At 36.3% G+C, this 27242-nt stretch overlaps 1 protein-coding gene and 1 non-coding gene across 5 annotated transcripts in view; both read right to left on the bottom strand.

Moving 5' to 3' along the window:
- Nucleotides 1–27242, bottom strand: part of KLHL5 (kelch like family member 5) — a 134237-nt gene that overhangs the window by 29285 nt on the left and 77710 nt on the right. For all 4 annotated transcript variants that reach the window (XM_037829598.1, XM_037829600.1, XM_037829597.1 and 1 more), the window contains 4 exons: nucleotides 24270–24456; nucleotides 19122–19346; nucleotides 15197–15359; nucleotides 8035–8247 (listed from right to left, as the gene is read on the bottom strand). In XM_037829598.1, the coding sequence (XP_037685526.1) occupies nucleotides 8035–8247; nucleotides 15197–15359; nucleotides 19122–19346; nucleotides 24270–24456 (788 nt within the window). The remainder of the gene's footprint in view (nucleotides 1–8034; nucleotides 8248–15196; nucleotides 15360–19121; nucleotides 19347–24269; nucleotides 24457–27242) is intronic.
- On the bottom strand, nucleotides 10369–10474 carry LOC119530672. Its single transcript, XR_005216068.1, has one exon. It is a non-coding gene; the product is annotated as a U6 spliceosomal RNA (small nuclear RNA).

Below are 27242 nucleotides of genomic sequence, written 5' to 3'. Positions count from 1 at the left end.
GTTTGATTGGATAATTTCTGTGGAGGTGTTACCCTGCCCATTCAGGGTGGTTGTTAACTGGATCACTAGAAGTACTTTAAAAAGAGCCACACAGGCAAAAGATACGAAAAGACAGTTCTCTGAAGAGGAAATACAAATGGCCAAGAAACACATGAAAAAATGTTCAGCTTCACTAGCTATTAGAGAGATGCAAATTAAGACCACAATGAGATACCATCTCACACCAATTAGAATGGCTGCCATTAAACAAACAGGAAACTACAAATGCTGGAGGGGATGTGCAGAAATTGGAACTCTTATTCATTGTTGGTGGGACTGTATAATGGTTCAGCCACTCTGGAAGTCAGTCTGGCAGTTCCTTAGAAAACTACATATAGAGATACCCTTCGATCCAGCGATTGCACTTCTCGGTATATACCCAGAAGATCGAAGAGCAGTGACACGAACAGGTATCTGCACGCCAATGTTCATAGCAGCATTATTCACAATTGCCAAGAGATGGAAAGAACCCAAATGTCCTTCAACAGATGAGTGGATAAATAAAATGTGGCATATACACACGATGGAATACTACACAGCAGTAAGAAGGAACGATGTTGTGAAACATATGACAACATGGATGAACCTTGAAGACATAATGCTGAGTGAAATAAGCCAGGCACAAAAAGAGAAATATTATATGCTACCACTAATGTGAACTTTGAAAAATGTAAAACAAATGGTTTATAATGTAGAATGTAGGGGAACTAGTGATAGAGAGCAATTAAGGAAGGGGGAACAATAATCCAAGAAGAACAGATAAGCTATCATGGGTAAATTTAATGTTCTGGGAATGCCCAGGAATGATTATGGTCTGTTAATTTCTGATGGGTATAGTAGGACCAAGTTCACAGAAATGTTGCTATATTAGGTTACTTTCTTGGGGTAGAGTAAGAACACGCTGGAAGTAAAGTAGTTATCTTAGGTAAGTTGTCTTTTTCTTACTCCCTTGTTATGGTCTCTTTGAAATGTTCTTTTATTGTATGTGTTTTTTTTATTTTTTTAAAAATTTTTTTATTTTTCATACAGTTGATTTAGAAAAAAAAAAAGTTTAAAGAAAAAAAAAACAAGGAAAAAAATATGTAGAGCCCCCTTGAGGAGCTGGTGGAGAATGCAGGGGTATTGGCCTGCCCTACCTTGATGGTTGCTAACATGCCCACAGACATAGGGGACTGGTGGTTTGATGGATTGAGCCCTCTACCATAAGTTTTACCCTTGGGAAGACGGTTGCTGCAAAGGAGAGGCTAGGCCTCCCTATATTTGTGCCTAAGAGCCTCCTCTCGAATGCCTCTTTGTTGCTCAGATGTGGCCCTCTCTCTCTAGCTAAGCCAACTTGAAAGGTGAAATCACTGCCCTCCCCCCTACGTGGGATCAGACACCCAGGGCAGTGAATCTCCCTGGCAACGTGGAATATGACTCCCGGGGAGGAACGTAGACCTGGCATCGTGGGACGGAGAACATCTTCTTGACCAAAAGGGGGATGTGAAAGGAAATGAAATAAGCTTCAGTAGCAGAGAGATTCCAAAAGGAGCCGAGAGGTCACTCTGGTGGGCACTCTTACGCACACTTTAGACAACCCTTTTTAGGTTCTAAAGAATTGGGGTAGCTGGTGGTGGATACCTGAAACTATCAAACTACAACCCAGAACCCATGAATCTCGAAGACAGTTGTATACAAATGTAGCTTATGAGGGGTGACAATGGGATTGGGAAAGTCATAAGGACCACACTCCACTTTGTCTAGTTTATGGATGGATGAGTAGAAAAATAGGGGAAGGAAACAAACAGACAAAGGTACCCAGTGTTCTTTTTTACTTCAATTGCTCTTTTTCACTCTAATTATTATTCTTGTTATTTTTGTGTGTGTGCTAATGAAGGTGTCAGGGATTGATTTAGGTGATGAATGTACAACTATGTAATGGTACTGTGAACAATTGAAAGTACGATTCGTTTTGTATGACTGCGTGGTAAGTGAATATATCTCAATAAAATGAAGATTAAAAAAAAAAAAAAAAAAAAAAGAAAGGAAATGAAATAAGCTTCAGTGGCAGAGAGATTCCAAAAGGAGCCGAGAGGTCACTCTGGTGGGCACTCTTACGCACAATATAGACAACCCTTTTTAGGTTGTAATGAATTGGGGTAGCTGGTGGTGGATACCTGAAACTATCAAACTACAACCCAGAACCCATGAATCTTGAAGACAATTGTATAAAAATGTGGCTTATGAGGGGGGACAGTGGGATTGAGGGGGCCATGGGGATCACACTCCCGTTTGTCTAGTTTGTGGATGGATGAGTAGAAAGGTGGGGGAAGGAAACAAACAAACAAACAAACAGACAAGGGCGCCCAGTGTTCTTTTTTACTTTAGTTGCTCTTTTTCACTTTAATTATTATTCTGGTTATTTTTGTACATGGGGTAAATGAGGGTGTGGGGGATTGATTTTAGTAATGAATGTACAACTATGTAATGGTACTGTGAACAATCAAATGTATGATTTGTTCTGTATGACTGCGTGGTATGTGAAAACATCTCAATAAAATGAATTAAAAAAAAAAAAAAAAAAAAAAAAGAGCCACACAGGACCAGACAGAGCTGCAGTTTACACAGACATTTTGAAGATGGCCATTGGAAGCTGATGCAGACAGTTTGGAGAATGCCATTTTGAAACACAACCTGGGAGCAAAGGAAGAAGACACCAGCCACGTACATTCCCAGCTACAAGATGCTATCAGCCATCCTTCAGTGAAGGTACCCTATTGTTGATGCATTACCTTGGACACTTTGTGGCCTTAAGACTGTAACTTTGTAACCAAATAAACCCCCTTTATAAAAGCCAATCCATTTTTGGTATTTTGCATGACAGCAGCATTAGCAAACCGGAACAGCCACAATTAAAGAATAAGTTTGAAGGACTTAAAGAAAAGCAAGGGATGAATTCCCAACACCTTGTGACTAATACAGTGTTTTCTCACCATGATTCATAAACAAAACAAAAACACTAAATCTATGCAGAATACTCAGACTGAGCAGACTTTCAAAGGCTCCTACCTAGAACTAAATAATTCTAATTATTCTCCTAGAATTATAAAAAAGTAAAGAACAATAATTCTGAGAAGTCAATATTACTTAAGTGACTTCCTAAAAACTACAAAGAAACTGTGAAATGCAATGATAACTTACTCTGGACATAGTATGATCAGAATCATGAAAAATGTTCAAGTTCCTCATAATAATGGAATCAGTTAGCCAAAATTTAAAAGAAATAAATTTGATTAGACATTTGCAGAAAATTATAATAACTGGATTGAAGAAACAATAGAGGTTTCTGGTTGCTATCAAGATGGTAAAATGAATTTTTCCGCAAGATTAAGAAAATGAACAGGATTAGCAAGAGTGATAATATAACCTATAAAATAAACACTTGAAAATATTATAATAATGTTATAATATTTGTAATATAAATATATATTTAGAATATTACATAATAAATATAATATTATATTGTGAGAAGATACCATTTTCACTAAGACAAAACCAGTAAAACATTTAGGGATTAATTCTTCAAGAATGCAGGTGACCTATATAGAAAATTATTTTAAAACTCTTAATACAAGGCTTAGAAGATAATCTGAACATCTTAAAATATATTCCTGAATCAGATGACTTAATAATTTAAAGTTATATATTCTTTCCAAATTAATCTATAAACTAACCGCAATTCTGATATACATTCCAGCTGGAGTTTTTGAGAAACTTACTTTAAAATTTATATGGAAGAATAAGCATCAATTAGTTGATGGAACTTTGAAATAAGAACTGCAAAGAGGAGGATGTACACTACTAGACATTAAGACTACTACAAAGCCTGGTACAAAAAACTGTACAGTATCGGTGCAAGAACAGAATAATATACCAGTGAAAAGCAGAAAGAACTTAGAGATAGACCAATTGTTAAAGGGTTGAATTGTGTCCTCCCCAAAAGACATGCTCAAGTCCTAATACCCAGTCCTGTGAATGTGACCTTAGCATCTTTAGGGATGTTATTTGTTAAGATGAAGCCAAGCTGGATTAGAGTGGGCTCTAAACCAGTATGACTGGTGTCCTTAAAAGAAGAGGAGAATTGCACACAGAGAGAACGCCATGTGACCATGGGGACAGAGATCGGAGTTATGCTGTCACAAGCTGCGTAACGCCAAGGATGGCTGCTCACCACCAAAAGCCAGGAGAGAGGCATGGAACAGATTCTTCCCTAGAGGCTTTGGAAGAGCATGGCCCTTCCAGCACCTTGATTTCAGACTTCCTGCCTCCAAAATTGTGAGACAATCAATTTCTCTTGTTTTAAGCCACCCAGTTTGTGATATTCTATCACAGTGGCCCTGACATGAAGACAGCCATTTATATGGGCCCTTAATATACAATAAAAGTGTCTCTGCTGGCTATCTATTTCCTCTCAAGTCTGTATTTACCTTTTTGTCCACTCTGTGAAAATGGATCTGGACCCTTTAATTCCTTTTCCTTTGCCAGCTGGCAGGATGTTAGACTTCGTCAGTAGAGGGCACCAGAGAGACAATGCAGGAGAAAAGGGGTTTGCTTCCTGGCTCTGTGCGGTGCCTGGCGGCCAGCGGCACCCAGGACCCAGGGGCCAGCAGCTTCCCCTGCCTCCACCCTGGGGAGGTTTTGTAGCAGAGCACCTCGGGTGAGATACCTCTCTGTGAACAGCTTTCCCTGGCATCCTAGAAGGTAAATTTCCAGCGTGTTCCACTGGCATGGCACCACGGCAATGTCTCTGCTTCCCAGTGAGCCACAGCTGACGCCCTCTCCAAGGAGAGCTGGCTCTCAGCCCAGGGGGGTGCAGGGTCTTCCCTAGGCCTCTATCTCAGCTCTAGGAAGAGCATTTGCTCCTTATGTCTGCTATTCCTATATCTTTTAGAGTTCTCTTTACTTTTTATTAGTCAAACCCTTTTACCCAATTCCCTGTTTAGTTATAGTTAATAATTCTTTATATTAAACTTTCCTTGTTCAAATTACCCTGCAGTTTCTCTCTCTTGGACACTTAAAATGATAGTGTCACTGCAAATCAAAAGGAGAGAAGGCAATTGTTTAACAGATGGTGCTGGGAAAACTGCCTCTTCTACTAAATAGAGAAAAATAAAATGGATCTCTTTCTACCACAAGGCTGATGTTTGATGTGTTCCAGTGAGGTTGCATCATTTTTAAAACACTAAAATACTTCCAAGTTCATTAGCAAATTAGCTGCTTCTCTGAGCACCCTGAGTGCCCCAACCCACACCAACATTCACAACTCTTGTTTAGGACTCCTGCATCTACCTGGGATTCAGAAACCAGGTTAGTCTCTTACATGCAAGAGGCCTCTACTCTGATTGGCCCTTGCCTGTTAAGCATTTTACATGTTACCCCTGCCTGACAACAAAGACAAAGATTGACCCCAGGTGGGTTTAAGACCTAAATGTAAAATGTAAGAAAATAAAGCTAGTCACAGAGAACAGAGGCAAATATCTCTGAGAAATAGGTATGAAGGACTTCATAAACAAAAGTTCAAAAGTACAACCCTCCTCCAAAAAGACCATTTTGATTTTATCAAAATTAATATTTAATCAATGAAGAATATCATCAACAAAATTAATGGGCAAATGACAGACTGGGAGAAGATATCTGCAATGTCTAAAACTGACAAGTGACTTCTACTTAGAAAACAAATGGAATTTCTGCAAAACAAACACAACAGAAAAAAAAAGGGCAAAGGACATGAACACGTGGTTTACCAGAAGAAACTCAAAAGGCCAACAGCCATAAAAAGAGATGCTCAAACTCACCAGTAATCAGAAAAATACAAATTCATATCACCTTATAACCATTAGAATGGTGAAAACTAGAAAGGTGTATGATGTTAAATGTTGATGGCTGTGGAGATACGATACATCTTATGCACTGCTGCGGGCATGCAGAATGGTACAGTCCTTTGGAAAGCAATATCCTAGTGCTGGATGGAGAGACAGACAGACAGACAGACAGATATAAACAGATAGACAGATACACAATAAAGTACTAGGAGTCGTACTTACTATGCATAATTACTTACTATGCGACAGTTAGAAGTGACAGAAAAAGTTATTTATGTTCACTGCCCCAACTTCATCACCTCCTCTTCATTCCTCAAGACTTTGCATTCTGACCGTAACCCGTAACAATTTTTGAAATTACCTATGTAACTGCTTGTTGAGCTGTACATCGAAAGTTAACACCCTTCTGTATGTATATTATATTTTACAGTAATGGAAATAGCTGAAGTTTTAGAACTGTGACCCATGACCTTCTTTGAAATTTGCTTTCTAACTACTTGTTAAATCATATTTTGAAGGTTATCACTGTTATGTATCTATGTTAAACTTCACAATAAAAATGCATTAAAAAATAAAATAAATATAAGACTTTCCATTCTGGAGTCCACCTCTACTGCTTCAATGAGACTTTCATGCTGCCAAATTCAAGGGCTTCTGTTCTATTCTCACTTCATTTGAAATCTCAGTAGCATCTGACATAGCTGGCCCACTCCCTCCATCATATTGTCCATGACACCACAAACTTACTCAGTTTTCCTTTATTTCTCCAGTTGCTACATCTTTTTTTCTCATTCTGTACTATCTTTAAATACTGAAGTTTCCCACACCTCTGTCCTATTTTTTCTCTCTCTCTACACTCTCACTATACTGAGTGTCATGTATACTTAGGACTCAAAAATGTACATCTCCAGCAGAAATCTTTGCTCCAAACTCACGTACCTAACTATATAGCTGATGTATTCATTTGGACGTCTAGCAACTTATTTTAAAAGGTGCTGCTCTGTCAGAGTTCTGTTTCTTACTAAAATTCACCATCATTTACCTAGTTTCTTGAGCTTAAAGGACTCTGTCCTTCTCCATCACCTCCCATATCCAGCTAACCACCAGTTCCTTCTGATTCTCTCTCTTAAATCCATTCAATTCTCTCCATTCCTTTAATTAGACTGAACATAATAGGTAGGAGCCTGAACTACCTTCCCAAATCTTCCACTGCTGTTAGCTTTCCCATCTGGCCCTATACTTGAGTTTTGTGAGGCCAGTGTTTGGATGACTTGTTTAAGCCTTTACATATATATATTTTTAATATTATTCATTATACATCAAAATGTGTCAGAAATGTCCCTATCATTTTCACTTCTTATTTAGCTTCCAGCCCCTAATTTATTCCCTCTGAAATTCATCAAGCCCCTTTTCTTTTCTTATTAGGTGCAGTGTCCAGTACAAAATAGGTACACAATAAACATCTGTTAAATGATTGAATTAATAAGTTCTGCAATCAATTCTAAGGCAAGGTTTAAGTAGGCAATAATATGAGGAGAGAAGGGTCTGAATGGGCAGTGTTGGGAGACCTGGAGAGACAGCAAGAGTAGAGCAGAGAGTCCAATGTTGATGAAGCTCCTATGAAACTGCTATGCATGCTCAACAAAGAGTTATTCATTTGTCTGCAAGTGCCAGAGGCTTATATGTGGAGACACGGAAGGTCCCCTGGCTCGACAGATTATACATAGGGCCCATTTCCCAAAATCTGGAAGCCTGAAGGCAGGCTCCAGAATGGCAAAAGGCCAAAAGCCTTGCATGTCTGAAAGCGGACTGCAATTTAGATGAGGGAATAGTCTCTGAGCTCTTGCTGGGCTCCTTCCGTGCTCCTGTCTCCTGCCTCCTGTCTCCCGCCCCCACTGTTTCCTGTCTAGCCCCCAAAGAAATTGTCCCTTAAGATTAAAGATATGTAAATACACCTCATGGCTTTACCTGAGAACAGTCACGTAGGAAACTACCTTGTATGCTATAAAGACTTGTAGAAATAAGTAGAATAAAACTTTCTTTTTGCATGGACACTGAGGACGGAGTGTGTTCCCCTTCTTTCACACTTATATATATATATATTGGTTTCTAATTTTCCTTCACAGGAAATTACCTCTCCACACAGTCTGAAAGTCTGGAAGTCAAGTTGGATGCAGGAGCATCATGCCCTCCAATAGCATACAGTAATCCATTCCAGGTTGTTACTCCTACTCCACCTCTCCTTTTTGACATTTGTGCACAGAGTGTCCATTTATTAGTATGAGGATCAAAACATTCTACTGATTTGAGACAAGAACTTCCATCACGACCACCAACTGCATACAATCTGTAAGAGGAACAAATGATATCATAAATAAGAAATAGCAATTTTATTATGTTTAAGACAAAGAGGTGACACACTGTATCTCATCAAATCTAAGAGGCCATAAATTATAAGACACTGTTAATTTACGTACCATTATAAAAAGTGATATGCTACCAGTTAAATGACACATGTATATATTATATATCACTCATGTATACAGAAAAAAGAAAACATATACGTGAAGGCAATGATAACTATTTCACAGCTGCCATCTGTTTGACAGCAATTGTAAGTCACTGCTGATTATAAAATGAATCCCAATTTTAGAGATGTTAAAATGTGTCATAGAATAGACAAAAATGGTATGTAAATATACCATGACTTATTTGTTAAATAGCTAAGATAGGACTTGGTTGTGAAGGACAGAAGCTAACCTTTCTCTGAACACATACCCCAGGCTAGGCTCTTTAAATATGTTATTTAATTTAACACAATAATTCTATGAAAAACCATTTGTATCCTTGTTTCACAGGTAAGGAAACTGGGGCTCAAGGAGATTAACAGACTTGTAGAGGTCACCCAGAAAGAAGAAGGACCAGAACACAAGAGCTATATTAATGAACACTTTTATCGTTAACAGTCAACTAGTATGTTCTTATATAGTGAAAAAGGGGAATAAAAGGATGGCTTGAAACAAAGGCATATAAATTAATATTTAATACATACAAACAGTGATTCTTCATTAATTTAAATTACTGGAGAAAACTGTAAGTTATCTAAAAGAAATCTGGTATGTTAATGACCTAATGTTGCCTCATAGATCAATTTTAATTCATCAATCAATATACCTCACTAATTTGAAATAGTCGTCTGTGAACTTAAACTATATGTAAAATATTTTAAATATTTGAACACAATTTTTTTTCTATTAATCATAAAACCTTTTGTACTTACTATTCACTTGTTAAGTTCTTTATAGATATTTTTCTATTGTTTTTATTAAAAAGTAAATTAGTACACTGTTTGCCCAAAAGGTCATAAATTTTGAATTTCCAGATATGCTAGTTAATTTCTAACTGATTTTTTGATTCTCAAGAAATAGTATTTGAACTATCCCAAATTTCTGCCCATTAAAACTCTAAACATTGTGTTGGACATCCTCACCTGGACTGGTGTTGATGTTGTTACAAACATTGGGACTGGCGGTTTGATGTGCTGAGCCCTTGAGCATGGGACTTGCCCTTATGAAGCTCATTACCACAAAGGAGAGTCTAAAGTTGTATGTAATGGTGCCTAAGAGTCTCCCCCTGAGTACCTCTTTGTTGCTCAGATGTGGCCCTCTCTCTCTCTCTAACTGAGCCATCTCGACAGGTGAACTCTCTGCCCTCCCCCCTACGTGGGACCCAACTCCCAGGGATGTAAATCTCCCTGGCAACGCAGAGTATGACTCCCGGGGATGAATGCGGACCCGGCATCGTGGGACTGAGAGTATCTTCTTGACCAAAAGGGGGATGCAAAATGAGATGAAGTAGTTTCAGTGGCTGAGAGATTCCAAATGGAGTCGAGAGGTCACTCTGGTGGACATTCTTATGCACTATATAGATAACACCTCTTAGGCTTTAATGTATTGGAATAGCTAGAAGTAAATACCTGAAACTACCAAACTCCAACCCAGCAGTCTGGACTCCTGAAGACAATTATATAATAATGTAGATTACAAGGGGTGACAGTGTGATTGTGAAGACCTTGTGGATCACACCCCCTTTATCTAGTGTATGGATGAATGGAGGAATGGGGATAAAAACTAAAGGACAAATGGGGTGGGATGGGGGGATGATTTGGGTGTTCTTTTTTCACTTTTATTTTTTATTCTTGTTCTGGTTCTTTCTGATGTAAGGAAAATGTTCAGAGATAGATTGTGGTGATGAACACATAACTATGTTATCATACTGTGGACAGTGGATTGTATATCATGGATGATTGTATGGTATGTGAATGTATTTCAATAAAACTGAATTTAATTAAAAAAAAAGAAGAAAAAAAAACTCTAAACATTTATATTTGGGCAAATACACATATTTTAAAAATAGATTTCATAATTAAAGTATACCATGCCCCTCGAACTGTTTTTTTTTTGTTTTTTTAAATATCCAATGCTTCAGAATTTGTGTATCATCCTTGCACAGGGGCCATGCTAATCTTCTCCGTATAGTTCCAATTTTAGTATATGTGCTGCCGAAGCAAGCACTTGAACTGGTTCTTAAATAGCAAGGTGACCAGAACTTAAACAACAAATGTGGTTATAACAATATCTTGCTCTAAACTTAAACTGTATTGAAAGGATAGAAACTGAAATTCATTTGAAAATTTTATGTTAAAATATTTTATCTGTTAAAAACTACTTTTTGTGTTATTTTTCTTAAGATTAAATTGTTCTTTAATAAATACTTGGTATTTATTTGAATATGGATTAGAGAGTATTGATAGGGAATATTAATACTTAAAAATAACACACAAATACACATAGAAGAATAGGCTTCAAGGCATACTATACTACCCTCTCAACAATGAATTCATGGGTTGTCATGGTGAATAGTGGTATATAGCACAGTGAGTAAGAACATAAACTCTAGCCAGACTATTTAGGTTCAAATCCTGGTTCTGCCAACTACTAGCTGTGACTGTGATCAAGTTACCTAACCTTCATCTGCCTGAATTTCATTATCTATATAAAATCTATAAACCAACCCTACCTCATAAGGTTACTGTGATGATTAAATCAAAAGCAATTTGAACAGTGCCCAGCACATGGTAAACATGGTATCAGCATTTAAGGGGAAAAAGAATTCTGCCTTTATTTGTGTTCAATTAGAAAATGGCATTTTTAGGAGATTTTATGAGCACACAGTTTATACTGATTTAATATTAAGGGCTAAAATGTATTTCCTGAAGAATCATTATATCTCAAGCAATGGCTTTCAAGCTGGATTCTAAGAACAGGATTGAGGGGGTTCCAAAAATGTTTTCATTAAAATTCAAGTTTTAAAAATGTTTTTAATTTTCAAAAAAATCACCTGACTCAAATGCCATGCAAGACTCAGAACTCATTACTCTTCCCCATGACAATATCTATTATAGCAGTAAAAAGACAAAATTATATATCAAATTGTGATAGTATTACATTACATATTTTAAAGTAAGATTTAAGGCTTGTCTGAATTTAAAAATGATAATTAAGGATGCAAGTGGTTGGCAGATATGGGTTGAGATTCAACTTAGAAACAACTTTCCTATTACATTCAAACTATTAGAACAATTTAATGGAAGAGCTTCCTGAGATTCTAATAAAATTGCTCTAGTAGTTAAAAGAACTGTTGCTATTTGCAGCTTATCTGTGAATCGTGATTTTCTTCAGACTGAGCAACTGAAAAAGAAACAAAAATAAGTTGGATGTTCTTCAAAACAGACTTATTCTTTATTCTTGAATGATTTTTATAAGTAAATATTATAAACTTGAAATTGTAATAAATTCAAAATAAGTTAATAAGCTTAAATTTCACTTGCCTTAAGTATTGAAGTTTTTGTACAATTTCATCTGAAAGAGAGATCCTACTGTGAAAAATATTTGCTGGCCAGTGGCTTACAGGTAGCCTGAGCAACTGGATGTCTAAATAAATCTCCTTTCTCTCAAAAAGGGTAGAAAGAAAAATTACAATGCTTTGAAAACTTTCAGATACAGAACATAGCCTCTAAAACACAGAAAGAGTTATTCCCTAAAGAAATCACTATATTTTGCATCAGGAGCACTAAAAGATAAGCCAAGATAATAAAAAGAGTTTAATCCAGGTTCTTTGTTTTTTAGACAGAAAAACTGAGGCACAGAAAAATGATTTGTTCTAAATAACAAAGGAATGGCAGAGAGAAGACAAGTAGTTACTTTTTTTCAATAAACTGCATAATTTTTTTCCTACAAACAACATAATTTCTATTTTTTCCAGATTCTGGATTTGTACTTAAAAATGGAAGGCCAACAAAATATTTTAAAAGATTGCTAATTTGCTTTAAAGCAAGCTTAAAAAAAATGCTGGTTGATGGATTAACACATCATCTCTTCTGTGGGTGGCTGAAGATTAAAGATTAAAGTATATCTGAGTGATATCAGAATACTCTTCAATAAGCTGCACAGTTTAGATAACATGCCAGGTACTGTGCTAGGGATTAAGAACACAAAGTCAGATCAGGTTGCCCAAAAACTATGATCTACTATGGATGATGAACCAGTAACTAATTACAATAGAGTGGGACATGCTACAATACAATTATACACAAATTACACAGAATGAAAATGCTGAGGATGGAATGGATAATGAGTGTAGTGTAGGGAGGTGAGAAAAGGAAGTAAGGGTTGGAGAAGGTTTTCCAGAGGTGATTTTGAGCAAGTTTTCAAAGACGATTGAGTTTTCCAGGTAAGAAAGCAGGGGAAACAGCATTCTAAGAGGGTATTAACAGATATGAGGAGTGTGAAACAAAATATATTTTTCACACATAAGATTAGTTCTGGATTGTAACATGTGATGGGTAGGGGAGAGAGAAGACGTGAGAGGTGGATAGAGTGAGATCGTAAAGGAGGCTTGGTCAAACAGTCTCCTACTGAAAAGTTTCCAGCAATAAAGTGGCATGACCCTATTTTAGGTAGAACATTAGGTAAGGCATCTTAAAAGAAGGATGAAAGGGACCGAGTTAAGGTTAGGGGCAAGGTAACCATTTGGAGAGAGAGCACAACAGCCAGGAAAGAGGTGAGACAGTGATAGTGAGATGGAAGACAGGATAGAATTGAAAGATCTCTAGAAGTTAAAAGTGGATGTGATTTGGGGGCAGAATGTGGGAGGAGTTTAACATTAATCCTAGATTTTTTAGAGGGCAACAGAGTGCCATCACCGTCACTAGGGATATATGAGAAAGAATAAGTCTGAGGGTGGAGTGTGTGGAGTTGGAGTGTTGTACTTATTTTTAGGATGGGAGAAACTTGAACAAATTCATGAAGTGAAGGGAGAGGATCCACGAGAGAGGAAAAGAAAGAAATTCAAGAGGAAGAAGTAACGTTGATAGGGTGAGCTCCTAAAGGAGGGGTAACAGGTAAAGGAAAGGAATGGCCTTTGATGTGCCATCCCTTGACACCTGAGGAGGGGGAATGAGTGTGGAAGTAGTTATGATTATAGGGACAGTGGGGCTTAGAGGAAGGGGACTGTACATGACATTGAAAGGGTTCATCTGGGTCATGCTTTTTACTGCAAGGAAGAGACAGGATCATTGATAGAATGTAAGGAGACAGGGAAAGAGGGGCAGGTTTGAGGCTAGTATCAACTCTCAACAGATCTTTAGGGCTTAAGGAAGGGACAACAGACAGATCTGCATTTGTGACTGTAGGAAGGGCTCAACCACTTGGACACAGAAGTTCGGGCTGCAAGTCTGCAGGGTGAGGGGGATAGCAGTGAGGGACTTGAGAGCGAGTGGACTTGGGCTCCAAACCAAGTGAAGAATTGGTGGGACCAGATCAAAAAGTGGGTGCAGTAGAAGTTAAAGGAAGCTGAAGTAATTCTAGCCTCTTAATACTACTACTTTATGGCATTTCTGAAATGATATTCTTTTCTTCCTTGATTTTATTCATTACATAAAAAATTAAAGAAACAAAAAATGAAAACTAAAAAACAAATTCACTTGGAATTCCACATTTGAATACACCAAATGTGCTGGTGCTCCACTGTAGAAGTTACTTATAGATTAAATATTTTCACAATTATAATCACAATGCAGAAATACTGTACTTACAAAACCAAATTTCTTAATATTTAGTAGATCAGAGATTCTTAGCTTCCTCTATGCAAATTACACTGCTCGGAATTATATTCAATAAATTATACTTTAAGTAGGTTAAAGACTGAAATACGTATTTCTCTTTAGAGCAAAAAAAGGGAAGAAAGTAAGGTATTTCCATGTCGAAGTCCAAGCTCTGGAAATCAGATTTTAGAGAAGAGTTATTCTTTTGTCCTCTATAAGAAATAAAGGCTAAAAAATGTGCCACTGTAAAAAATTAGTCCAATGAACTAATCCCCAAAATTTAAAGGAAAGAGTCAAAACTGAGAAGATATTGTTCATTTTCTTTCCCTTCTTTCATTTACTAGATTTTTTGGTGACTGACTCTTCTATCTACCATAAAATAGACAGTGTTATGAATTTTTTCTTTTCTCTTGATAAGCAATGACAGCATCCTACAAATAATTTTAAATCCCTGTCTTTTAACCACATTTCCTTCCTTTCTCTGGAAACAATAAGGCATTTTCAGTGAGCAAAGGTATGCAACAAATAGTCTTTATTTAATAATCATATAGGGTTTCATTCCATAGAAGAAGAGAAGACCGAACAAAGATATGTGTTTACACTCTGAGTAACAAGAGCTATTGGCTATAGCTCTAGCCACATCTGCTTTCTCTATTTAGAGCCAAAAAGATGCAAGACAGAGCCCCTCTTTCTATATCCACTCCAGTTTTCACCAGTGTACCAAGATAAGAAAGAAGAGAAGTAAAAATAAAGATAAATCTGTAGAAGACACAGAAGAATTATTTAGGGAAACACTGAGAGAGATCACATTACTTTTAAAGACCATATACTTTTAAAGGTATAAAAACTACCAGATTTTTACTCTACAATTAATTCTATTTATGTAAAATTTCTTCACTCAAAAGGATAACTAGAAATTTACAGTATCTACACATTAGAATGAAAGCCTAAGTTAACTTTGTGCTATTTTTAATTTAGAACTATTACAAAAAGAATGACTTTACAATTTCTTTACATCACCTGAAATCTTTCTCTTTCATAAATTTTTTATGTTTATCTTTAAAATGGAAATGACTTAGCATAATAAATTTGGTTTATTGTGTTTTAAATGGAACTGTAAATATTTCCTTACTTTCCACTTAGTACAGCCACACCTACTGTACTCCTCGGGGTAGACATAGTGGCAACAAAATTCCACTGGCGAGCCTGAGGGTCCCATCTTTCAACTGTGTTCAGATAGCTCCAGCCATCATGCCCTCCCACTGCATACATGGGACCTTCTAATACAGCCACACCTACGAAGAGACAGGAAGGAAGTAATGACTTAACATTGCTGCCAAGTCTTAAAAATCATATTTTTATCATAATATAATACAATAAACATGGAAATTTAAGTAAAAATTTATGATCTAGTCATTTGGCTTTCTCACTGCACTTTTTAGCGGAAGTGAGGGCAGTAGAGAAGAATGGTTCTAGTCTTCAGAGGTTTAGAGGCAGTGTGTGTGCATATATACACACATAGAATCAGTTACTATAGAATCAGTTTTACTCGGTGATAACATAATTAAACATTGTTTTTATAGAAAAACCTGAAAAGAATATGTTCTAGGGTAAAATACAAATTTTGCATAAATTTTTAAGATAAATAGTGAGGCAGAAAAGTTGACGCTTAGAGCATAAGGTCACATGCTGGCTCTCCTTGAACATTCTAGGTACCTGCGGCTGAAAAGTTCGAGTCGCCCTGGGAAGCCTCAGGGATAATATCACTTTTAGGGATGTCGTGAGGCTTATAGTCTATATACTGCTCCTAAAAGAATGCCCTGCACGTGGTAAAAACACAAGGAATGCAGCTGTGCTGCCACTGCTTTCATTCCTGCCCCACAAAAGCAACCCTTTAAGGGGCCAAACAAAGGGTTGACAGTTCAATCTCTTGGATGCCAACATGAAAAACAAAACATTGAATTACACTTGCCAGATCATTCTTTTGTAGAGGCAGTATTTTGAGGCCCAACAGTGGAACTTACCGAAAACTATACCAGATGCACATACTGTCATTACATAACAAATTTTTCAAAAATTTGGATTGAAGATATATTTGAAAAAGCATTTTTCTTCCTTTCCCCCTACTAATTCAAATTCATAAAATTTTATGTAGTTAGATTTGTTACTTCAATCTATTGGTGATTCACCACAAGGGAACTGAATCAGATTCATTTGTTCATTGATTTAATAAATATCTACCAGGCTTCTACTAAGTGTCAGGTACTTAATAGGATAAAACAGATAAGCACTCTGCCCCATGTTTTAGTGGGATATATATGTATTAGGTATTGATAAGAACTAATAAGAAAAACGGAGCGGAGTAAGAGGATAGAAGGAACAGGGGAGATCTCTTTGAGCAGAAACCTGAATGAAGTTAGAAAACCATACATGCAGACATCTGGGAGAAGAGGAGGTAACGGGCGGAACAGCATGTGTAAAGGCCCCGGCATGCTTGGCGTATGGGAGGTACAGCATGGAGGCCAGCTTGGCTGAGCAGAGTGGGTGAGGGGAACAGTGTAGATGAGGCAGAGTGTGGAGCCACATCATGCAGGGTGCTTGGGCTACTGAAAGGACTTTGGATTTTATTCTGATGAGATGGCGAGCCCATAGAAGGTTTCAGAAGAGGTGTGACATGATCACAGCCAGGTGAAGGCCAAAAAAAAATCTGAGATAAAAATGTTTTCATTGGTGAAATCATGAGCAGATGAGATAAAAATATTCTTCATTCATGCAGGACCCAAACCAGCACATTCCTTTGTTACAAACCATTCCTTTGTTATATTATATATTGTGCCCTAACATTACTGCCTATTTTACATATATGTACACACACACACACACACACACACACACACACAAAGAAAAAAAAATCAGGCAAAGGGCTGGAAGGAAATTAAAGGGTCCATCTAGTCAGACTTCTTAAACAATAGCTTTGAAAATAAATTTTAGCAGAACACTTTTTTTCAAATGAAATCTCAGAATTCCCAAAAATAAAGATATAAAAGGAGTGTTTCTTAAATATAAGTTTATTTGTAAGTTTGTCTTTATAACATTTATTTATTATAAGGTAAATTGGTTAAGAATAAGGCTTTTTTAAAGGACACAGAAATCTGAAATAAGAGCTTCTTGACAGTTTGAGTTATATGATTGTTCTCCTTTGAGTTTGCAATATGATAAAGTCTTCTGTATGGGCAATCTCATTCTATGTACTACATTTATTAGAATGTACTCTAAGTTAGAATTAAGTTTCTTTTTCCCGTGGTGGGGAGACACGGCAGGAATGCAGCTGAATCACATTACTGACTCTGGACTTAATCTAAATCTTATTCATGCTTCTTTTAACATGTATTTCCCCAATTTGTGTCTCTGTAATGGTTGCTTTTATGGACTCACAGTAACGTTTCATATTTTTCCTTGTTAAGTTTCATATAGTTAATTTTAAGCTCCTTCTCTCAGTACTTTATCCTTAACCCTCTGGTTTTGCTTCCTTCCTGAACTTGGAACCTAAGGTCACCTTTCACTGCGACATAATTCATCTATTAGAATCCCTTGTCTCTTTGGCTTTTTGCTGTACCCACCACCATGCCAATCTTCACTCCTACATAGCTGTCATTACTGGCTATTGTTTTTTTGTACAGCCACTACCCTGGTGCTCAGTATTAATAAACTGAGTACAGTACAAAACTATGCTATTTAAACTCAACTTTGCCTTCATGGCTATTCATCCATCTTTTAATTCATCTTTTATAGGTGACCTATCAAATTCTTCATAGTGACTATTTTAAACCTTTTCCAAATTGTGGTAGATTGAAATATGGTCACAAATTCATCCTATCCCTGAATTCATGCCTATTTGCTATGTGACTCTGCAGCAACTCTAATCAAGAGACATTTATTTCTTCACTCCTGGAATTTGGACTTGCCCATGTCACTTGCTTTGGCCAGCGGGACGTTACCAAATATTTTGCAAGCGGAATCTTGGAAAGTGCTTCCTCTTGCTGCTTTTGAAACCCTGTGACTGCCACCATGAGAAGAAGCCTGGGCTAGCCTGCTGGATGATTACAGACATGTGGCCCAGCTGCCCCTGCTGTACAGCCCGGCAATCTGCCCATCACCAGATATGTGAGTGAGGCCATCCTGGGTCACCCAGCTGCCTTGCTAGTCACCAAAGATTCATGAGAAAACCCAGCTGAGATCAGCCAAGGAATCCGACACCCCAGGAACCACCCAGCTGACCCACAGATCCATGAGCTAAATAAATTATTTTAAGCCACTAAGTTTTGGGCTGGTTTGCTATGGAGGAAAAGCCCCCATCTAATTATTTTTTACACTTCCTTCACTCTAATCAAACAATTCTTTCTCCTGTTTCACTAAGAAATGAGAGATCATCTGATACAAATGATCTTTAAATTCTCTTCTATCCAACTCAGGATGAGCCATCAGTTCCTTGAGGGTAGAGATAGTGTTCTTCATCTGTGTATACCTACAGAGCAAAGAGCATAGCACATGGTAGATGCTCAAATAAATGTCTGCTCAGTGAATTAGTGAATGAAAGAATGAAAAGTCTCTTTCATTACAGTCTCTGTGCCACTTCAAAATCTTCTAGGTTTTCTCTTATTTCTGCTTAAAAATCAGAGGAAATAGATGAAAAACAATCATGTGAAAGATTTTTAAATAAGCATTTCAATTACATTAGATGATACTAATTGTCAACACAGAATACATATATAAAAAAAGTGGTTTGTCAGACCATCATGCTACACTAAAATCATGCTATGCTAAAATCCTGGAATATTCATTGTTTTACTTGTATTGACTGCTGCCACATTTATGTATAAGCTAATTTTCTCTGCTTCTACATCTTAGATAACAGGGAGCATATGAAGGACTGCTTGGTGATGGATTGCTGCTGACTTTGCAGCTGCCACATTGGTCTTTTTCCGCCTGACACAGAATATAAAATGCTATGGAAGTATAATGTAAGATATTATGAACAAATGTTTAGTCATACTTACCAAGGCCATGCCTGTGTGTGGACATAGGAGGCATGACACTCCAAGTTTTTGTTTTGGGGTTGTAGCACTCGACAGTGTTCAAAGTTTTCAGTCCATCTCTTCCTCCAACCACATACAGTTTGTCATCTAACACTGCAACACCGAACTGTAGCCTCCTCCCATTCATATTTGCTACAGGAGTCCACATATTTGTACGGAGATCATACTTTTCAATGCTTGTTGCTCCTTAATGGTAATATATGGTAATAATGGTAATATATAGAGGTTATATAAATAAAGATTTTGCCATGATTGAGCATTTTATGAAATTATATACAAAAGTACTATTTTATTAGCATTTATAACAATACTTTTATTGTATTCCAACAAGCCCCTGGCTAGGTCTAACTTCATCTCTTACTCTTCTCCCAGGCTTCAACAGTCTTCAGTATTTAAAGATAAAGTAGGCAAAGATCATTTATCAAAAGAGGTTGAGAAGCAACAGCCAGAAATGACAGGGGTAGTTTAGGGTCATGGAAGCCAAAGGAAGAAAGTTTCAAGGAGGTGGGACTGCTAATAGTATCAAAAGCTACTGAGAGATGAAGTCAGATGAAGACTAAAAAGTGCTATTGGATTTAACTACATGGAGGTCACTGGTGACTTTACAGAGTGGACTTTTATTAGAGTGGTTGAGACATAACTGGGAGGTGAGGAAATACAGATGGTGAGTAGACAATTCTTCTGACAAGTTTGGCTATAAGGGGGAGGAGAGATAGAGGAATTACTTGAGAACAAAAAGTAGGTTGAGGGAGGTTTTGTTTCATTTCCTTTTAAAATTGGGAAGACCTGAGTTTGCTTAAATGCTAACAGGAAAGATGAAGTAGAAAAGAAACAATGTGAAAATACAGGGGAGGAACAGGATCACAATTGATTGTGTGAAGTTACTGAGGAGGCAGGAAAGGGTGGTAACCAGAACACAGAGCGAGAGGCTGGCTGTCATAGGAAGGAGAGGATACATGTTCCATGGCAACGAGGAAGGACGAGAGGATAAGTGCAGATGCAAGTACTGTGGCAACTTTGAGTGTAGGAAGTTGAGGGGGTTGCTCCCTGACGGCATCTACATTTTTTAAGAATTAGAAGATTATAGGAACTCTTTTTACTTCATGAGGTGAGACCAGTGGAGGTTAAAAAGCAAAGCACCACATCTCTAAAAAACCCCAAACCCCAAATTATGAAGAGTTCAACTAGAGTCTACCTGACCTCTCTTCTAAGTTTCTAAAATAACACGAAATCAGTGCTATCCTTATAGAACTACTTTTACTTGACAAAGAGTGTGAGAAACACTTATATAGTACTTGTTACGATTAGGTCAGCAGAGCATTAGTAGTAGTAACCATCTCCTAAGATTTAGAAACAGTTTTGTTTTATGTAGAGTATTTTCTCATATGTTCTAGTTTTTATTATTTTTTATTTACCTTTAAGAATTCTAAGTTATTTGGGGGTAGATACCTAATTTTTCTCCACCTCTGTATTTTTCACAGCCTCAAATATAGTCCCTTGTACATAGGAGCTGTTCAAAAATATATCTGGATTTGAATAATTTTTCCTTACGACTTTTTGCTATGAGATTTACTTATATGCTCAGATCATCTGATGTAACAGTATACTTGATTCATCACTCTAAATTTCATCTTAAAAGGGTCTTTCATCAAATAAGGCAATGCTAATTATCTCTCTTCACTAATGTATTTAAATAATATTTTTCAATTGAATTTTACATTATTTCTTTTATAGTTCACTAAACAGTATCATAGTCTTATGTTATTACAACTGAAAGTTCTTTTGTAAATTCCAAACATAATTATTAAAACATAAAATCTTAAAACATAATCTCATTTATCTTTTTAAAACCCCAACTATATAAAAATAACAAAGTACTAATAATTACAAATTCTATGTAAAATCTTCCCTAATCTATATTGATTGACCCTTATAAAAGTAAGCACAAATATATTCCAACATTTTCTTAGTGGCTGATTAGGACCATTACCATCTTATTTGTTGGGCCCTGTACTAAACAGACATATGAGGAAAGGGACCAAGAGCCCAATGATCAGACTACGAACCAACTAATGCAAATGGCTCTTCATTATAATAACATCAAGAATAATTTAAGGTCAAGGAAGATAGTTTGAATAGTATGGAAAGTCAGAGTATCTTAGTATTAAGAAAGGCTCAGAAATAAAGCTGGTCAAACAACAAGAGCCAGATTACGGAAAGTCTTGACACCAGGAAGAGGAATTCACATCTGCTATGATAAGAAATAATGACTTCTGGGGTTCTTGAGCAGAGAAATGAGTTAAGGAAGCAGAGTACAGTAGTCTCCAGAGTCAGAATGCCTGTTCTTGAATCCTGATTTCATCATGTATTCGTTGTGCGATCCTGGGAAAGTTACTTAATTCTCTAAGTTTTGGTGTCTTCATTTATAAAAGGGGGCAATAATAACGTGCAACTCTTAAAGTTATGAAGATGAAATAAAATTATATATGCCAAGTACTTAGAATAATGCCTGACACATTTGCCTTTCAACTTAATGAATGCTAGTCCCCCTAAATAAACAAGATTGAAACATGTAAGCTGACTTCACAGGATACAGAGCATGGCATTTAAGAGGCTAACTCTAATGAGAAAGAAAGCCATGGAAATTTGGAAGGAGTAGACATAAGACCCATTTGAAGGAAGCTTGGTGACTTTGAGAATTTAGGGTTTGAAAGAGAGAGCCTGTAGATATTTACCGTTTGCTTGGCTACTTAAAAAGTGAGCTGACTTCCCATAATTGGGAACTTTCCACTGCATAAGATGATGGGAGGGAGAAACCCATCTCCCACAACAGAAAGCTGAAAAGACACATAGTCATCCTCCTTGCCCTTGGCAATTTAGGGCCCAGGATTGATATAAGGCTAGCTAACTGGAAGTTTGCACCTAGGATTTAGAATCTAAGCAGGTATTACAAAGAAACAGAGGCAGTGGATGTAGTTCCTTTCAATAAATTCCTTATCTGCTTAGGTGAGCCAGAGTCAATGTCCATTGAAGGACATTACATTATGATTCCAAGTTCTCAAGTCTGGAAACAAGGTCAGAGAAGATTTGGACACACCAAGTGAGAGGCAAAAGCAAATATCAAAAAGATATTTAACACAAGTTGGAAATATGAGAATAAAGTCAAACATGAGAATGAAATAAAAGTGAGACAGTATGATATACTGATCAATACAGAGGTAACTGTTGAAGCTTTGAAAAAGAGTGGGATAATGTTTGGCATGTTAGATGGACAACAAAGAGACTAATGGGGCTGGAGGAGTGAGGGGAGAAGTAGGAGCTGAGGATAGAGAAGTAACCAGAAGTTAGAGAGTTACTGTCAGGGGACTGTAGACTATTGGTATTAGGGATTCAGGGGAAGGGGAGATCAATGTATACTAACAGATAATACACAGAAAGTTCCTAGCACAATACCTGGAACAGAGTAGGCACTATACATGGTGCTAATTGCTATTACTGTTACTATTAGTAATGGCTGTTGCAAGAATGGTACAAAGAATTCCCAGATATCCTTGACCAGATTCTCCAGGTGTTTACCTTTTACTACATTGCTATGTATCTAGCTATGTATGTATGTATTTTTTCTGAATGATTTAAGAATAAGCTGCAGACATAATACCCCTGTACCTCTAAATACTTCTATGTATATCCCTCAAAACAAGAACTTCTCTTATAAAACCACAATACAATCATCAAAATCTGGAAGTCAACATTGATACATTGTTATCTAATCTACCAACCTTATTTGGATTTTGCCAAATGTCCCATTCATGTCCTTACAGCAAAAGAAAATCCAAGACCATGCATAACAATCAATTGTGGTATCTCTTTGGTCTCCTTTAATCTGAAAGAATTCCTGAATCTTTTTTTTTAAATTTTTTAAATTTCATGGCATGACCTTTTGATGGTAACAGCTAAGTTATTTTGCAGAATGTCCCTCAACTTGGATTTGCTTTTTCCTCATCATTAATTTCAGGTTGTATACTTTTGGCAAGAATATTCTACAGATGTGCTGCTGAATTCTCAGTGAATCCTATCAGTCACATGCTTTTGATTAGTCTAATTATTGGCAATGCTAACTTTGACTATTTGGATAAGGTGTTATGGGGCAGGTTTCTTCACTGTAAAGATACTGTTTTACTCTTTGTGACTAATAAGCATGTTGTGCAGAGATATTTGAGACTAAAATACCCTGTTTTCTTCAAACTTTCAACCACTAGTCTTAGCATCCAGTGATGGATGATTCTTGCCTGAATCAATTATTATTATGATGGTAGACAAATGGTGATTTTTCTAACCCCATTTTTCCTTCTACATTTATTAGTTGGTGTTCTAGTGTAAGGCTTTTCCTTCTTTATTTGCATCAGTGTGGACTCATGGAAACTTATTGAGTTAATGGGTTATAATCTTTTGCTGTCATTATTTCTTTTGATGATCAAACTGTCCCAGATTTGTGGTCACTGCCTAGACATCCCTGAAGATCAGGAAAGTGATTAAACTAGAGGACAGGGTAACAACAGACAAGATAGAATTTAAAAAAGGATTACGAATACTGAATCTTTATATAATTGTTTTTTCTTAGTTGCTGGGTATTAGAATAGCTAGAAGGAAAGAACTGAAAAGGTGGAACTGTAACCTATAACATTCTTAGAAATTTTCTCTATAGCTACTTGTTAAATTGTACTTTGAAAGTTATCACCTTTCTGTGTATCTGTTATATTTCACAATAAAGAAATACCTGAAATTATAGAACTGTAACCCATAACATTCTTTGAAAGTTCCTCTCTAACTACTTGTTAAGTTGCACTTTTGAAAGTTATCACTTTTATGTATATATATTATATTCCACAATAAAAAAATGGGGGGAAAAAAAAACTTGTCCTAGGTTGGTAGCCCCTACAATGTTGCCTCCTGTCTGCTTTTGAACTATCTCCATCATACTTTCAGCACTGCATCATTTTTAGGCTTATCTTGAACTTTCCCTGCCCGTCCTGGAACCAGCCATTTCTCCAAAGAGCCTTTTGGTCACACATATTACTTATTAGTATTCTTTTCAAGATCATTCAGTACCTTTTGTCGAATCCATTCCTCCAACTGCAAACAATGTACCAACAGTTGATTTCCTAGGTTTTGTTCGAGGACTTTGTAACATGGGCCGTCTCTCTGGTAATAGGTGATACTTCATTGCTTCCATAATGAGTTTCTGACATTCTATATCATCCCGAAAAAGTACATTATTTTCCATGTCTGCCAGGAACTAGAAAAGAATAGTAAATAATGAATGGGAAAGGAAAGAGGTCAAAAGAATAAACTACACAGTTCACAAACAGAAATTATATACTTTTAAAATGTTCAAGTATGAACACTTATTTTAAATAAAATATTCAACATTTGTAAGATTTTTATTTTATATTTCATTGAAAAACAAAAATTGAGGAGAATGAATGATGTACTCTAAAATCTTAATAGTGTGTATCTCTGGGTGGTGGGAATACTAGTGTTATATTAATTGTTTTCACTGTTGTTCTATATTTTTTCATATTTTCTAAAATAAGTAATTTTACTTTTTAATTAGAAAAAAGTTTAATTAAGGAAGCACAATTATAAGGGGAAGTTGACTCATTAGACTGTATCTACTTGACCTCTCTAAATAATGCTAAAACAACAATAAAAAACACCTAACAATTTCCCAAAGAACAAAGAACTCCAAATGGTGATAACTCTAAAAAAAAAAAAAATTAAAATTCCTGTACTTCACTGAATCCCATTTTTTTGCTTATGTAATTTTATATAAAACCATAAATAGTCACACCCTGCCATTTTAAAAATGAACTTCTTTCCTTCTGTGTTTGGTTGTCCATCGCTCCTCTCCATCCCTCCTTCTCTACTTTGAATGCATCCTTTCATATTTTTTTCCATAAATATAATCCTCTGCTGACATAATTCTCACATATATACACATACATAATAGGTATTTTTTCTTGTGGTTATTATATGTTTTATTATATGTTTTGCTGTATCTTGCTATTTTTCTCAACAATGCCTCACAGAAATTCCTCCAAGTTGTCTAGGAAATGTGTAGTTCTCATTTATTCTGTTTAATGACTGAATATTCCATAGTGTAGATACAATAATATTTTTTCAGTCACTTCCTTATTATGGCTATTTATTTTGTTTCTGGTATATAAATATGTTTTAGCTTCCTGGCTGCTAAAACAAATACTGTACAATCGGCTACCTTAACAACAGGAATTTACTGGCTCATGGTTTCAGAGGCTAGAAGGTTTGCTCCCTCCTTGGGTTGGAATATTCTGGCTGGCTCGCAATATCTGGGGTTGCTTGGCTTTTCTGTCACATGGCAATGCACACGGCAGCATCGTCTCCTTCCTCTTCTGGGTTCCTTTTACTTTCAGCTTCTGGGTGCTTCTGGTGGCTTTCTTTCTGTGTCCAATTTCCTTTGCTTTTAAGGACTTCAGCCATATTGGATTAAGGCCTACCTCTTTCAGTTTGGGCACAATTTAATTCACAATGTCTTCAAAGAGCCTAATTTCAAATGGGTTCACCCCCACAGGACCAGGGATCAGGACCTGAACATATCTGTTGTGGGGGACATGATTCAACCCCCAACACAACAAACATATATACATTCATACACACACACTTTTTTTTTTTCCTTTTCTGCTACTATAAATAAGTCTTGAACATATGTCCTTATGTATTGATTTTACCTCTATGGGATAGATTTTCAGGAACTGAACTGACCCCAGGAGGGTAAAAGAGTATAAACATTTAAAAAAAATAAATGTTGCCACATTGCTTTCTGAAGTGGCTGTAACACTTCATGTTCCCATCAGCCATGTATGAAAGCACAACATTCCTGCCAGAAAAAAGTGTTAGAGCTTTTATTTTATTTTGGCAAGTGGTATCACATTGTTTCCTTAATTTGAATTTTCCTGATGAGTGAATATAAGAATTTTTTTTCCATATTTTTAGCCATCTATAATTGTTCTTCTCCCTATGTTTTTCCTCCCTTTTTTCCTCTATGCTTTGATTGACAAGAGTTCTCTGTAATAAACACACACACACCCAACACACCTACACACTAACACTTTGTCTTTCTATTGTATTTTTCTACATTTATCCTTTGTCCATTGAAGGTTGTTTCATAATACTTTTGCTGTACAATTTTCACTTTTAGGACTTCAAATACAGCTTTCTTTTTCAGTCCTGGTTAGAAAGTCTCTTTTGTTCCAGTTTGCAGATATAGGCTCCTAGATTATCTTGCAAGCTTTATTTCTTTCATTTAGGCAGCCCACTGTTCCATGTAAAATTAATTTTTATACAGAGTAAGAGTGGAGAAACATTGACATTTTTTTCCAGATGGACAGCCAGTTCTGTAACAGCACCATTTATTAAATAATCCTCCCTTTCCCAACTGAATTGAACCTTGGTCATATATTACATTCTCATAATAGATCTCAGAGTATATAAGATCTATTTTTGGATTCTTTATTCTATTCTATTTATCTATTTGCTCCTATTCTGATAGCATATTTCATTACAATGTCTTTATAGCATTGGATATCTAATATGGTAAGTCTACCCTCACTGCTCTTTTTCATTGTTTCCTTGGCTCTTTTGGGACATTTATTTTCCATATATACTTAAATAAATTTATTCAATTCCTCTTCACCATCCCAATCCTGTCAGGAGACTGTTAGGAACTGCATTAAACTTATTAATTAATTTTGAGAAAATTGACATTTTATGATATTAAGTCTTTCTGTTCAAGAAGCTTTTCCATTATTGTATAGCTTTCTTCATATAGGATTATGCCTTTCTTTTATTAAATACATTCCTACATATTTATTCTTTTTATTGCTATTGTGAAAGGACTTTTAAATTTTCATTTACATATTTTTTTTAGACAGAGGAGAGAAAATTACCAATTATTATATATTTATATTATATCCTTCTACTTTACCGCATTCTCTTAAGTTCTTGTATCATGCATATAGTCATAATAATCAGAAACTAGGGATA

The sequence above is a fragment of the Choloepus didactylus genome, chromosome 3 (genome assembly GCF_015220235.1).
Source record: "Choloepus didactylus isolate mChoDid1 chromosome 3, mChoDid1.pri, whole genome shotgun sequence".
Taxonomy (NCBI): domain Eukaryota; kingdom Metazoa; phylum Chordata; class Mammalia; order Pilosa; family Megalonychidae; genus Choloepus; species Choloepus didactylus.
Note: the sequence above shows the minus strand (reverse complement) of the source record. Positions and strands in the feature narration are given on the sequence as shown.